General features: G+C 44.2%; 2 protein-coding genes across 3 annotated transcripts in view; both read left to right on the top strand.

Moving 5' to 3' along the window:
* SYT17 (synaptotagmin 17) overlaps window positions 1–15,747 on the top strand; it is a 117,520-nt gene that overhangs the window by 7,411 nt on the left and 94,362 nt on the right. The window lies entirely within an intron of this gene.
* Window positions 3,848–10,162, top strand: ITPRIPL2 (ITPRIP like 2). The gene has a single exon (XM_048866856.2). The coding sequence runs from the start codon at window positions 4,543–4,545 to the stop codon at window positions 6,085–6,087; it is 1,545 nt and encodes a 514-aa protein (XP_048722813.2). The 5' UTR covers window positions 3,848–4,542; the 3' UTR covers window positions 6,088–10,162.

Below are 15,747 nucleotides of genomic sequence, written 5' to 3' on the forward strand. Positions count from 1 at the left end.
CTATGGGAAAGTTGTTAATCCTTAGCAATCAACCGCTATGTCATCAATATGAGCAGTCATATATAATTCAGGAGTCTGGAGACATGGGCTACGTATACACTACAGAGCCTGTGGCAGTGTAGCTGCTGGAATAGCCCGCTTGTGTCGATGCAGCCTACACCAACAGAAGTTTTTCTGTCTGTGTAGGAATACCATCTCCCCGAATAATGTCAGCTACATCAACAGAAGCATTCTTTCATTGACACAGCTGCATCTACCCTGAGGTTATGTTGGCATAGCTATCAGTCGAAGGTGTGGTTTTTGCACACCTGGACTGATGTAGCTATGCCCATGTAACTTTTAAGTGTAGACCAAGCATTTGTGAGCTTTATACCTCTCAAATACATATCTCAGATAAACTGCATGTAGAGTTGCTGGAAGCACCAGATGTTCAGTTGCTAACGCAAGCTCAGAAATCCAGCTACCAGGGGGTGTTTACCCATCACTGAAGGATGTCAAAAGTGTGACACAAAGAAATACAGCTCTGAAGAGATCAGCGATACCCACATGAGGGAGAAGATCAGACAAAGGAATCACAGAAGCATTTAAGCACTAATGACTTAAGTTTATTTTGTGAGAAATAATGTTACAGGTAAGATCTTCTTCCAGAGACCCAAGGGTATTGCTGTAGGTCATGCCTGAGGACAGAAAGATTGAGAAAACAATTTTAAAAGGTTACTTATAATTGTTGGGTGTTTTTAGTGCAAACTGTGTATGTATGTGAACTGAACACTGTGGTTTTATTGGTATCAAATTGCATTATATATTATTTAGCCTGAGACTGTTACTTCATCTTTGCCAGACCACACATCCTCTTTATCTTATTGTTTCTGCACTGGCAGCTGGAGCTAGTGTAATTCCATATGCAGGAGTGTCATTCTCCCACCAAGTATGATTAGTGAGTCTCCTTTCCTTCTGTCTTGCTCTCCAGCCTTCCCCCGACTACAATTTATCAGAGGGCTCTTGGCCAATACTTATTCTCCAGAAGGTCTTGGCTGTCCTTCATGTCCTGGCTAGTAGATTTTTCCAGAGGGTGACAGACAGTTGAAGCTGTCTGTCTGTCACCCCTTGAGGATTTCATAGAGGTGATGATGAGCATGTTTTTGAGTCTAAGTTCAATGGAGAGGCAGCCACACTGGTGGAGATGTGGATTGGCTTCCTCACCATTTTGAGTTTTCCAAATGCTATCAGGCCATTCATCACATGCATGTTTATTGCAATCATCCTGCCTTCAGGTCAGGTGGACATGCTTCCCAATCAAAAGTGTTTTGCAGCATAAATATGCAAGTGATTATATGTGTATATGCATTTCTCTCCAGAAGCAGCAATGACCCTCACATATTTGAATCATCTGCTCCTAAGGCTTCTCTCACAGAATGGGGCTCAGAGCAAGGATGGTTATTCATTGTGTGGTTGGCCTCTCTTAATTGCTGGGTTGTTTGGGAACTGGGCGTGGTGCTGCTGTCATGATGCTGTTCGGGGCCTACGTGCCCACTGGAGCACATCTGCTTGGTGGCTCCCCATATCTTTGACTGCTGTGTACCATTTGCATGAGCGACTTCATTCGGCTGCTGGCATGTGGTCCAGCTTACTCAACTGTGATAGCAACCGCAATGTCCTGTCTCATACGTTTACAGTGGTTCTAACCAGTCCTGTTATGTCAGCAGCATGGCTAGTACTTCCCTGTGTGAGGTGCGTGTCTGTTTTCAGGGATGTTGACTCTATTCCTTGCAGTTCTGCAAATGGTAGTGCCTGTCCTCTGCACTTGTATTTGGGGACCGCATTTCCCAATTCTGCCACTACTGGAGAGTTGGCATATAGGGCTGTTCAGAGGAAAATAAGTAGGAAGACAGAAAGAGCATTTGGGAATGCAAAGATTCACTTCAAGGCTCTATGCTACGTGGGATAGAGGGCAGGATTAAATTATGGCCAAAGTGTGTAAACTTGGATGGGTGACATGTATGGTGCACAGCATCAAGGGCCAGCAGAATGTCTCCCTTGTCAGCGCGTGCAGCCCCATGTCATACTGACCGTGTGTCTCGGGGATTGTGACGTGGGACTGGCTACTCATTGTACCTAGTGGCACCTGGGATTTGCATGTGAGGTGCTGTGCTTATTTCAACCTCCAACTTTCCCACATAGTTTTGTGAGGGGCTAAACACTTGTCTTGCTTTTTTTGTTTGGATTGGCATACTCAAATTGGGGTGGCAGGGGTGTGCCTCAAGACATGTGCAGGCAGGCCCTCCTGGGTTTACCACTGCCATCCCAGAGTGAAGCCATGTGAGGTGAATCAACCCCACTCTTCATGGTTCTCTCATTCCACACATCCCAGTCGTGAATTGAAAGTAGCTATGCAAGGTGCTCACCACCCTGTGACTGCTCCAAGCTGCCTTCTCGTGCAACTTCTTGTATCAAGTTTGGAGTATATAGCTTTGCTGAATCAAAGGTGGAGTTAGCTCATAAGGTTCTTTCAGATGGCTATTGTTGAATTCTGTGCTGCAGACACAACTGTCGTAGCAATTGATCATGTATGACTGCTTGCAGCCTTCAGGCCTGCAATAGGCAAGGAAGGGTTCATAATATAAATTATTAACTAGTCAAATTAATAACTGCTCCCAAAGTCATCTCCTTTCTCTTCAGGATGTCAGTATGTGAGCAATTTGGGCACAGTAAAAACTGTGAGCAAGTCTTGTGTCACCCAGACTGAGAATATAATAGAAAAATTTAATAGAACTTTAATATTAAAGTCACAAAGAGTCATTATCAGGAGCAGTTATTAATATTGTAATAAATCTGGAGGGACCTAGGAACAACAGTTGTCTCTGTGCTGCACATCAATCACTCAAACCTTCACAGTGGTAGTAGGGATAGAACTCGGTGCCTTCCCTTGCAAAAGCACAGGTCTCTAACTTCTGAAGTTAAGGAGAATCACTGTTAGCTATTAGCACAGTAGAGCCTGTGATGAACAGTCAAAGACTTCTGAGGTGAGAGGATGATGCAGTAGTGACAGTGCACACATGCCTACTTCATGACACACTATTTATATAGATTTGCCAAGTTTTAATTTATTTTGAATGTTTGTATTTTTGTTAACTAAATTTTTCTTAGTGTGATGTGCAATATGAAAACAGTTCTAACATATTATTTCCACAGTCTGTAAAAATCTAAGCTGGCCTGGTTCTGATTTTCACCCAGATCTGCAGATCAAACGCCATTATTTTTCTGTAAGAACGGCCGTCAATTCAATAGAACGGTGCTGATTTACATCAGCTGAGTATCTGGCCCTTTAAAGTAAGCATACTGCTGATTTTTTTTACAGCGCTCTTCTCTTATATCTTTGCTGGTTAGTGAGCCTGGCATGTTGACTTCATGACAGTAAAGCGAGTTGCTTAGCAAGGTTCTCACTGTATCTGGGTATGTGCTGGACAGATTATTTGAACAAATCTGTCTGAGCTTCCTCTCTTATCAACCTATGTCTTATTTTTTAAAGTACATTTATCTAAAAAAACCCCAACTAAATTATAAAAAAATAGATTAAATGGCCGTAAAACTATTATACTAAGAGTTCCCACTATGAATCTTTTGCTGTCTTGCTTTTGTTTAGGTCTTTGATCACTCTGTGTTTAAGAAATGGGAACAAAGCCAATGCTGAAAGTTTGAGAACTAGGAACTCCATCCTTTAAAGTTTTGAATGAAGAAGCCCCTGGACAAAAACTGTCAATGGGTTCTGATGACAACGCTTTCATTTCGGAGAGGAAAAGGGAAGTGATGGGGAGCAGCTGTTCCTTCTCTCCTCTCTCCCACCCCACTGCCCTAGTTCGGGTGGGTCCCAGGCAAAACCGCGGAACTTGTGGCTACACCCCCAAGCCTGATCCCGCTCTCCTCTGGCCAAAACCATTGGCATTTCCTCTGAGCTCACACGATAAATGACGCGGCACCTTTTCCCCTCGGAAGAGGAAGCTTCGGAGCTAGTAACGGTTGGGGGAGAAGGGCTGGACTAAGGAAGCACAACAGCAGGGGCGAGGGGGCGGTGAGTGCGTGTCCCGGGACAGGAGGCCGAAGCAGGCGGGGGGAAGGCGGCTGGGTGGCGTCCTGGGACGGGAGGCAGGCGGCTGGCTGGCTGGGCGCACCCCAGGGGCTGGAGCGGGACTCGGAGAAGGAGGCGGCTGGCTGGGCGCACCCCAGGGGCTGGAGCGGGACTCGGAGAAGGAGGCGGCTGGCTGGGCGCACCCCAGGGGCTGGAGCGGGACTCGGAGAACGAGGCGGCTGGCTGGCCGGCTGTCCCGGCGCTGGAGCTGGGAGTGGTGGAAGAGCACTCGGTGGGAGGAGCTGGCAATCCTGGGAGCCGCAGGGGTAGTGGGTCTAGGGCAGCCTGCAGGGGGGTGCCCGTGCCGACTCCCGGAGCTGGGGGAGGCTGGTGAGTGGGGTGGCGGGCGCCCCCTGCATGCGGAGGCCGGGAGGCGCTGCCGCAGCCGGTACCATGGGCTGAGCTCCCGCCGCACCATGACCGTCTACACCCTGAACCTGCGCGTCTTCTGGCCGCTGGTGACTTGCCTGGGCACGGCCCTCATCTGCCTCTACCAGGCCGCGCGAAGCCGGGCGGGCGCCCCGGACTCGGACAGCGCCCCGGACTCGGGCTCTGTCCCGCTGCTCAAGGGCTCCGCGCTGCTGCTGCTGGGCTTCCTGCTGCTCCGCTACTGCGCCTCCCGCAGCGGCAGCGGGGAGTGCGGCCAGCGGCCCCGAGCCGCCCGCGGCCCCGAGGCGCCGCCGAGCAGCGCCGCCCGCCGGAGCCTGCTGGAGAGCTTCTACGAGCAGCAGCTGCGCCTCTCCCCGCACGTGCTGGGCCACAGCAAGGCGCACGTGAGCCGCATCGTGGGCGAGCTGGTGCGGGCGGCCAAGGCGCAGGGGCTGCAGCCGGCCTCCCTGACCCCCACCCTGCGCGGGGACTTCGTGCAGATCGGCAGCGCCTACGAGCAGCACAAGATCCGCAGCCCGGACTGCTTCGACATCCTGGTGCCGCTGCGGCTGCCGCCGCGCCTGGAGCTGGAGCCCCGCTGCCTGGGCGCCGAGGAGCCGGGGCTGGCCCCGAAGCTGCGGAGCGCCTTCACCTGCGCCCTGAAGGCCCCGCAAGGGGCCGCCTGGCCCCGGGGCTACCGGCCCTTCAGCGAGGGCTTCTGCGTGGAGCTGCAGGGCCGGCGCTACCTGTCCTCGGCCCTGGTGCTGCGCTGGTTCCAGGGCCACCTGCAGCGGTGCCTGGGCGCCGTGCTCTACCGGCTGCAGGAGCGCTGCCGCATCAGCCTGGCCGCCTGCCCGGGCCGCCAGCTCACCCTGCACATCCTGCCGCGCTCGGACTACGTCTGCTGCCACATCTCCATGGCCGTGCGCCTCATCCCCGCCATCCCGCTGGGGGACTCGCTCTATCTCATCGCCCTGCAGCCCGGCGCCAGGAAAGCCCAGCCCGGCGCTGCCTGCCCCCTGCAGGCCCTCTGGGGGCTCAACGTCGCCAAGCAGGAGCAGCGGCTGCTGAGCTGGCTCAAGGAGCAGACCCCGGCCAACTCCTGCCACCTCAAGTGCCTGCAGATCCTCAAGGGGCTGCGGGACCTGCGCGGCCGGGGCTTGGAGCAGCCCTTCGGCGCCCAGTGGGGCCGCGTCCTCTCCTCCTACATCCTCAAGACGGCGCTCTTCTCCTTGTTGCTCCGGGGGCCCTGGCAAGCCTGGGAGGAGCAGTTCCTGGCGGAGCGGCTGGAGGATCTGGTGCTGTACCTCAGGGACTGCCTGCAGAAGCGGGTGCTGATGCATTTCTTCCTGGGCAACGCCAGCGTCCCCGAGGCGGTGCCGGTGCCGAAGCTGCTGAAGGAAGCTGCCCCCGTCAATCTGCTGGCTGCCTTTGACACCCCTACTCTAGACTTGGCCGCCTTCCAGCTGCTGAACACCTGGAACCAGGCTCCTAAGATCATCCGACTGTACAGTAACCCAAGGTACTTGAGGAAGAGCCCCACGTTGTGTAAGCACATCACCGACACCGGTCAAGAGTCCCAAAGCAACTGAGCATCACCTAGGGGCGTTTGTCAGTGCCTTTGGGGCATGCACTGTGAGGCCAAAGGACCTATCTGTGTTACTAGTAAATTGCCTGAGGGTCCGAAGGGAGATTGAACTGCCTGACAGCATCCGGTGGGGTTCTCTGTGTGTTTCCCTGATCCTGGTAACCTAGGAAATCCAAAATTTAAGACCTAAGAAATACTGAAGCTTTAAGATCTTAATAGCTTTGTAATGATGATGATTCCTGGAGAAATTATTAAACTTCCAGGAAAGTGCCTTAATTAGAAAGCACTACCATAACCACTTGTAAACCTAATTTGGTACCAGATTTATAGAGGGGTTCACACTGATGAATTTGGCGTGTCACCTTAAAGTTTAGTCACAAAAGTGACCCTGTCCATAGCTTTCTTTTAATGCAAAAGATAATCAGGATCAAAGATCAATGGCATGGAGAAAGTCAGTGTGACAAGGTACTTTTTTGAGGTGGAGGAGAAGCCAAGGGTATTTCTTGATCCTTAAACACAGTTTGAAATATTTATTCAATGAGACACTCATAGGTAGTTGTCTGTGTGATTTTAATATACTGTGCTAAATGTAGAATAATATGCAAATTAATATAAAATTAAATTATGAGGAGTGAAATTAAAACCTATTTGACAAAAGTATGAAGAATCTAGTTGTACATTTGTGTTAAAATGAAGGTCGCTCTGAAAGATTAAAATATAATTATACAGCTCACAAATGAAAGAAGAACAATTGCACTTTATTTCCGTAAAGGCCTTCATTGTATGGTAATTGGCTGCACTAAATATTTAGTTTGAACATAAAAGAGGCATTAATTTTTTTTTTATTATTAAAAATGGATGGATGTGTAAATCCTCTAAGCATTCTGTCTTGGTTGTTAGACCTGAACCGTTTTTCTTCCTTAAAAGTTGCCGTACCTTAATAACTACCAAACCTGCCTCACACCTTATTTGCTATAGTGCAAAATTTTAAAATAACTCCAGAAATGTAGAGGTGTAAACTAGCTGCTGCACCCATGTGTTCTTCACTGATAGGTCAGTAAGGTCCTTTAGTGGATCAGCTAACCAAACTCCTGAACTGTGGCAGCATTATGGTCTGCCTCAGACCAGGAGATACCGGAAGTGAGAGGTGGCAGTTCTGGTGCAGCAAATATTTTTTTGTAAAAATAATCTTTCAGGGTGCCTTAAAGTTCCCAAGTCTTGGGAAAAATTCATAGTACAGTAAGAACCTATTAACTTTGATGGCGTCCCTTTAATGTAAACACTAGCCAGATAATTTCCATGTGTAGATAGATTATTTGAGAATACCTCATACAACTTCTCAATTGATCTTTAATGAGCACTTACTGTCTCTGAGTAGTATACGTTAATAGTTTAGTTTTGGATTTTATCTGAGAAAATACATTTGACCTTATGGGCCATTGCTGCATTAAACTATAGTATGTAGAAAAGGATCAGAAAGCTTCTATTTCATATGCTCTTTAAAAGTGTGTGTGTTTTTGATATAAATAGTTAAAAACTAGTGAACCAAATGCATCACAGGTTGTCTGCAAAATTACACATTCTAAGCAATCCAAACTTTAATGTAATACATTTCCACAGCTTCTGAGACCACATTCTTGAAAATTAAAAGTATTAAGGCACCAAGCCTGTAATTGAATTTTTCATGTACATAAGGTTAAGCATGTGCCTGATTGTTTGCAGGATTGGGTCCTATGTGGACAGTCTGCTGTGCTTAATTTTAATTTGGTAAATTAATCAGGAATAGCTGGGAATGTTTGGAATAATTTAAAACTGTTAATTTTAGAATATTGCTCATATATATTATGCTGGTGTTCTCTATCTGTAGTTATACATGATAGAAAATAGCACACTTTTAAAAACAACCACAAAGCTTCATAAAACCTAGTTTACTAAACTGAAAATTTCTCCAGTTATAGATGCATGTTTCCTTGTATTTGGTTTTTAAACTGACTTTGCTGTCTTATTTTCAGGTAATTTAGCATCTAAGTGACATTTTCTCAAATTGGGTTATTTTTACATGGAGCATTGGTTCTCTCTTTGGGCAAATACAAATGGCTTGTTTAAGTGTAGTGTTGACCACTGTGCTCACCGTGTGGACCTAAGTGAGCTACCTTGGTGCATTTTTAGAAGGCAAAAATGTTTACTGTTTTGCAGACTTGTATAGGGTTGCCAGCCCTCCAGGATTTAAAGGTTATGTCCTGTGATGAAATCTCTAGGAATATGTCCAACCAAAATTGGCAGCCCTAGGTACACATACAAGGAGTGCTATTCTGCAGTCCTTGAGTCAACAGGAGTTTTGCCTGAGAAAGGACTAGTGAATCAGGCCCAAGGTATTGTGGTTACTTGGAGCACTTAATACACATTTATTTCAACAGTTAACCCTGGCAACATGGTTACCTTAGTGAACTACCTGTTTGTTTACATCAGTGTGTAACACTTTTTTCCAAGAGGGACTATGTACATTTTGGTGTGTGTTCCTTGCTGGCTTATATAATACATGGAAACCTATTAGATTTAATAAAACTTTCTTATTGCTGTTAAGCGCTGATACTACAAAGAGAAAGCTACATCAAGAAATGCATAATAAGAAGGGATTTTGGGGAATATAAATAGTCTGAAAGTGAAACTTGAAAGTTGGGGGAAAGGACAAATGAGGAGGAGCAGAAACACTTGGTGAAAGAGCAGTGCAGGTAATCCAAAGGACACAGAGATAGATGGAGGAATCCTGCAGAAGGGTCATGAAGATTTGGATTGAGGTGGGGGGAAAAGTGATTTAACCATGTTAAACCATGCTTCCAAAATGTATATAAAACAAGGCTACAGTGAAGGGGCTCCATACCCATGTTCCCATCAGCTGCAAAACTCCCATTGATTTGGGCTTGCTAACAACTTCAAATCAAGCTGATCTTTAATAAGGTGTATGTGAGATTATGTTCTTGGTGACATGAGCAAACCACTGCCCTGATCCTGCAAATACTTATGCACCTGTTTTAACTTCAGTCACATGAGTAGGCCTATTGAAGTCAATTAGGCTATTTACATGAGTAAAATTAAATTTGCATTCAGATGATGCAGGATCAGAGGCTGAAATTCTCTATTGAACAGCAATTCAGATCTGTACATTTCAGGTATTGGTTGGTATTTCCTGTATCTATAATGCCTATGTTGATAATATTATGTTTGACTAAAGTGATTATTGAAAATTGGGTCTGTTAGACTATTAATGTCATTTTATGCCAAATGAAATGTGGTGGTGCGAATATTAGTTTCTGGTGCTATCTTTAGGGTCTTATCCTGCAAACATGCACATGCAGAATTTGACCCATGTGAGTAACGTATTGATACTCTCTCCCCTCATGGGAGTGCTCACACGAGTAATGTTCCACGCATGTATTTGCAGGATTAGGGCCTTACTTGTTATAGTGTAGACTGAGAATGATAGTTTATGTATTTAAATTAAAAATGAAATACAGAAAGAAACACGTGTTTTTTAGACACTGTGTATTTTAAATGCACAACAATTTTTTAAGGACTTAGTATAATCAAAACTGGTGTCACTTTTTTGGGAAAAGCTACATCTAAAACAGGATAAATTGAGATGTGCATATGAATTTTTTGAACTGCATATCTATTTTCTCCATGTATTAGAAATTATAGTGTTAATTGTTAAGTTAATAACACTTCTTAAATGAGACCTTGATTAAATGACTAAAGCATTCCTCTCTTTTTCACTTTTGGATCTTCTTGCAAAGCAATCCAAACTAAATGTCTGTTTGAAATGGACATTCATGGTACAATTATTTTTTGCTGGTTAATAATCAGACCAAAGATTTAACTAAGTGTTGTTCAGCTGCTATTGTTTTAAGAAAGTGTTTATATGCTTAAAATGTTAGCCTGTTTGAAACAAATGTTCATAAACTCTTCTATTTTAATATCCAAATACATGTGCACTTTTATTGCCTCTGCAAAAAGTTGGAGTTTTGTTACTCATTTTTAATATTTCACTGTATATTAATAAACAGCTGTTTTGAAACCTCTGTGGCTAAGTGATTTAACAGTGATTCTGTGGCAAAAGATAACTTCTCTATCAAGTAGAATTTACTCAAATAGCAGTGAACCTGATACTGTATTACCTAAGGGTGAAATCCTGGAGATTGCAGGAGGTTCCTCTGCACGTGGGAAGACCTGTCCTGACGGCACGCTCCTTGGGACTGTGAATAAGGATGCTGTGGAAGGACCAGGAGAGAGGTTGAAGCTTGGCCAATAGATCCACAAACTGGGTCCATTGCCAGAATTCCATGCTAAGGGATGCAGACTGGGCCATGAATGTTGCTGCAAGTTGTTGTCACACTGGCTGTGCTGTTTTCAGGTTAGGGAGGGGCCAGTTCTGTTTTCCTGATTGGGTCCCCACAAAAAGCCTGCTTGCTTGGGATTTGCACAGAGGCTTAGGACTTCACTCCTAGTGAACAGAACTTTGTGCAAGCTGTACAGGCATTACATGTGTACACATGTCTGTTTCGGAGTTACAAACTGCATGGACCTTATTTTGTCATTGTTTCACGTGGACAACTTCCACTGAAGCTAGTGGGTGAATCGGAGGATATCCTCCCTCATTCATCTTACGTAGGATGCTAAAACCATATTGTTGTTGCTCGTGCCAATGTACTCTATTAGAAAATGGGATCAACAAGATCTGAACCTTTAATATGTTAAAATACAAGTTAAACTTCAGATGAATTATCTTAAGTATTTTTCCCTTCCCCACAAATAAAAGTTTTTTTGTAGGGAAAAAATCAAGTAGTCCAAGAACCCATTTTATAAAGCACTGAGGAATGTTCAGCCAATTGGATTACTCGGTCGACTGAACTGACTGGAAGCTCACTAACAGATGTTTTCTTGTGCCATTATTGCACATTCACTGATCAAAGTTTGTGGGGAGTATTTGGATTTGTTTTCGTTTTAATTAACGTTTTGAGGTGATTATGTTGGTCAGTGCGTAAAGCTTATCTCTACCCTCTGCCCTGCAGTACTCCAACCACTTCCTGTTCCAGTCCTGGGTTTCTCTTGAGCAGAAAACATTAATAGAGCATGCAATTTTCCTTTCATAATACATTTTCATTAATGAAAAAATTAGATGGACTAATGACACTCAGGCTTGGTACTAAAGAAAAGTCTGTTTGTGTCCAACCCATAGAAGACATTTGTTTTAAAATTTTTTCATCCATGTGAAAATATCAACCTTGTAATGCAGACAAGTTAGGCAGGGACTTACTGATTAAGTACTGGTAATGCAAGTTACAGGTGCCTGATGGAAAAAGCACTTTCTTATGCATTCAGAACCACTCAAACAGCAGAATGTTTGTAGTTTGCTCTTTTAGGTTAGTTCCTTTGTACCTTCCTTATTAAACATGTGGGAAAACTTGACAGGTACACAATGGGGCTGAAATTTCACAAAGGAGGACATGAACTTTGTGTAGTTAACAGGTGAGAGATGAATAGCTCTGTTTCCATTCAGATCATGAAAATAATCAAGATATATAGATCTTCAAAATATAGGTGAGGGAATAGTTAGTGTTCATGCTATGTATTCACTGCAGTACTCAGTGATCTTCTAATGTACAACTCTCCACCCATTTGAAGACTTTTGGTGACTCCTGTTATAATGGGTACGTAATTTAATACCCCAGGATATGAGGAGTTGAACCTCTCTTTGGATCTGTTTGTGAATGGGGTTTCCATAGCCATGTTTCTAGTAGATATGGTTAGTGTTTAACCTATGCAGTACCTATGCCCATGTGTGGAAGTGTCTAAGCATTTTTGGGCCTAGCATGTCTTATTTTGGTTATGTGTCCCAAACATTATATTAAACCAACAATCTTCCACTGAAATTTATGAATAGAACATAATTTATTATTTATTTTCTTAGCTCTGCACGTACATTGCAGGACCTATTGATATCCACATAACACTTTGTGCTTTGTCTGAGACTGTCAAAAGTTCACTACAAACATTGATGCCTTTTCAGAGTAACAGCCGTGTTAGTCTGTATTTGCAAAAAGAAAAGGAGTACTTGTGGCACCTTAGAGACTAACCAATTTATTTGAGCATAAGCTTTCGTGAGCTACAGCTCACTTCATCGGATGGATACTGTGGAAAGTGTAGAAGATCTTTTTATACACACAAAGCATGAAAAAATACCTCCTCCCACCCCACTCTCCTGCTGGTAATAGCTTATCTAAAGTGACCACTCTCTCCTTACAATGTGTATGATAATCAAGGAGGGCCATTTCCAGCACAAATCCAGGGTTTAACAAGAACGTCTGAGGAACGGGGGTGGGTGGGGGGGGAAGGGTAGGAAAAAACAAGGGGAAATAGGTTACCTTGCATAATTGACTTAGCCACTCCCAGTCTCTATTCAAGCCTAAGTTAATGGTATCCAATTTGCAAATGAATTCCAATTCAACAGTTTCTCGCTGGAGTCTGGATTTGAAGTTTTTTTTGTTGTAATATCGCAACTTTCATGTCTGTAATCGCGTGACCAGAGAGATTGAAGTGTTCTCCGACTGGTTTATGAATGTTAATTCTTGACATCTGATTTGTGTCCATTTATTCTTTTACGTAGAGACTGTCCAGTTTGACCAATGTACATGGCAGAGGGGCATTGCTGGCACATGATGGCATATATCACATTGGTGGATGTGCAGGTGATAAACTGATGCCTTTAAGCTTCTTTGTACCCAACCCCTAAAGTAGGGAAGTAGTATCATTTCCCCTTTAACAGGTGGGGAAACTGCTTCAGGAAGGTAAGCGATTTGCACTGTCTCACAAGAGGACTGTTGCAGACCTGGAAATTGAATATGTATTTCTTGACTGCTATACTTTCTCTTTAAAACCAAACAAAACACTTCTGCAAAAAGGGTCAGTTCCTTTTTTTAGCTTGGCATTTTCACAGTGGGCTTCAGCCTGTATTTTAATGGTGCCCACAAGTGTGGTAGATGCATCACAATCAATATGAAAAGCCCTGATCACTGGCAGAAGGAACTTGTAAATAACTTCAGGCATAATGCAACCAGGGGAGTAACTAATAGGGAGATTAGGAGGTGGGAAGATATGGGCAAGCTTGCTAAGGTTATATGGATACTTAGTGAAGGCTACGGTTAGAGTAAAAGAAGAGGAAAAATAAGGTAGACAGCTGATTAAACCATTTCTTAACATGCTTGCTCTTTAGTTTCAAGCAGTGGAAAAGATGATAAATACTGGGCAAAGAAAGTTTGGTTGTATCTAGATCCTGTTGATAAACAAAGTTTATTGGGCCGGGGGGCGTAAGGGGAGGGCAGCCCTTGGCTCTTATTCTTGCCAATCTTGTTTCATGCAGAATTAAAACTCTCCGAAATGTTTTAACCTGTCTTTGGATGGAGTGTTTGGAAAACGAGAAGTATTATTCATTCTTGGATTTTGACTGGTGGATGCTATCCAGTACAATAGTACAGTGTATTCACCTTTTAAATGTAGTGAGCTCTACAAATAAAGAACTGTGCATTTCCATTAGGCTTGTGTACATTTAAAATGTTGAGTTGTTTAATTCTTGTTGGCATGACCAATATAGACATTCCACTTCCTCTATAAGTTAGCACTGGAACAGCAGCTATAGAGGAAATGAATCATTCCTCTATTTCTGGTTTCAGAGTAGCAGCCGTGTTAGTCTGTATCCTCAAAAAGAAAAGGAGTACTTGTGGCACCTTAGAGACTAACCAATTTATTTGAGCATAAGCTTTCGAGAGCTACAGCTCACTTCATCGGATGCATTCAGTGGAAAATACAGTGGAGAGATTTATATACATAGAGAACATGAAACAATGGGTGTTACCATACACACTGTAACCAGAGTGATCACTTAAGATAAGCTATTACCAGCAGGAGATGGGGAGGGGGGTGGGGGGGAACCTTTTGTACTGATAATCGAGGTGGGCCATTTCCAGCAGTTGACAAGAATGTCTGAGGAACAGTGGAGGGGGCAGGGAAATAAACATGGGGAAATAGTTTTACTTTGTGTAATGACCCATCCACTCCCAGTCTCTATTCAAGCCTAAGTTAATTGTATCCAGTTTGCAAATTAATTCCAATTCAGCAGTCTCTCGTTGGAGTCTATTTATGAAGTTTTTTTGTTGAAGAATTGCCACTTTTAGGTCTCTAATCGAGTGACCAGAGAGATTGAAGTGTTCTCCGACTGGTTTTTGAATGTTATAATTCTTGACGTCTGATTTGTGTCCATTTATTCTTTTACGTAGAGACTGTCTGGTTTGGCCAATGTACATGGCAGAGGGGCATTGCTGGCACATGATGGCATATATCACATTGGTAGTTGCAGGTGGATGAGCCTCTGATAGTGTGGCTGATGGGATTAGGCACTATGATGGTGTCCCCTGAATAGATATGTGGACACAGTTGGCAATGGGCTTTATTGCAAGGATAGGTTCCTGGGTTAGTGGTTCTGTTGTGTGGTTGCTGGTGAGTATTTGCTTCAGGTTGGGGGGCTGTCTGTAAGCAAGGACTGGCCTGCCTCCCAAGATCTGTGAGAGTGATGGGTTGTCCTTCAGGATAGGCTGTAGATCCTTGATGATGCACTGGAGAGATTTTAGTTGGGGGCTGAAGGTGATGGCTAGTGGCGTTCTGTTATTTTCTTTGTTGGGCCTGTCATGTAATAGGTGACTTCTGGGTACTCTTCTGGCTCTGTCCATCTGTTTCTTCACTTCAGCAGGTGGGTATTGTAAGAATGCTTGATAGAGATCTTGTAGGTGTTTGTCTCTGTCTGAGGGGTTGGAGCAAATGCAGTTGTATCGTAGAGGCAGTGATTGCTCCAGGCAGTGCTCTGCTCTCCTTCCTGTTGAACAGTGGATGGATTCCTATTAAAAAGAGACAGCGGTGCAGGGATATACTATAGAGTGGGTTCGCTGAGTACAGATTAAAGTGCATTATTTTGAACATCTTATCTCCTCTTGGAGGCTCGCTTGTCTCTCTAGATTTGAAAAGAGGAAGCTCAGACTAGTCATACGGATTATGAATCATGAGTGTTTCTCAAAGTAATCTTCCTACCCAGACTGTAAATACTTTCACAGAAACTATTTTAGCTGCTTGGCCATCTCTGCTTTACAAAAGCTATTGAAATGTTCTGAATAATAGATGAATCTAAGACTCTCAGAATATCAGAATTTAGGAGGATGAACCTCTCAATCCATTTTTCCTAATTTTTAAAATGATTTTTTCACTCTGGTATGCTGTCATAGAAGTTGATCGCCTAAATCTGTTACTTCATTCATATTTCTTGTACTACAGTACTGTATGGTGGTTCATAGGCACATAAACTGTGTGCGCTTTGTTTTGGGGACTATTTCATTCTGTGTTTATTCAACACCCAGAACGATGGGGCCGTGGTCCGTGACTGGGGCTCTTCAGTGCTACCACAATGCAAAGAATAATATAACTCGGATACCGTGGTGATGGACGTGATATAACTGATGGGCTAAAAGTGGGGAGTGAGAGTCAGAGTTTCTGGCTTATATTCCCAGTTCTACAAGTAACTGACTTCAGGCAGGGATTTCTGTGCCTCAGTTTCCCTTTCTGC

Source organism: Caretta caretta, chromosome 10 (assembly GCF_965140235.1).
Source record: "Caretta caretta isolate rCarCar2 chromosome 10, rCarCar1.hap1, whole genome shotgun sequence".
In the NCBI taxonomy this organism is placed as follows: Eukaryota; Metazoa; Chordata; order Testudines; family Cheloniidae; genus Caretta; species Caretta caretta.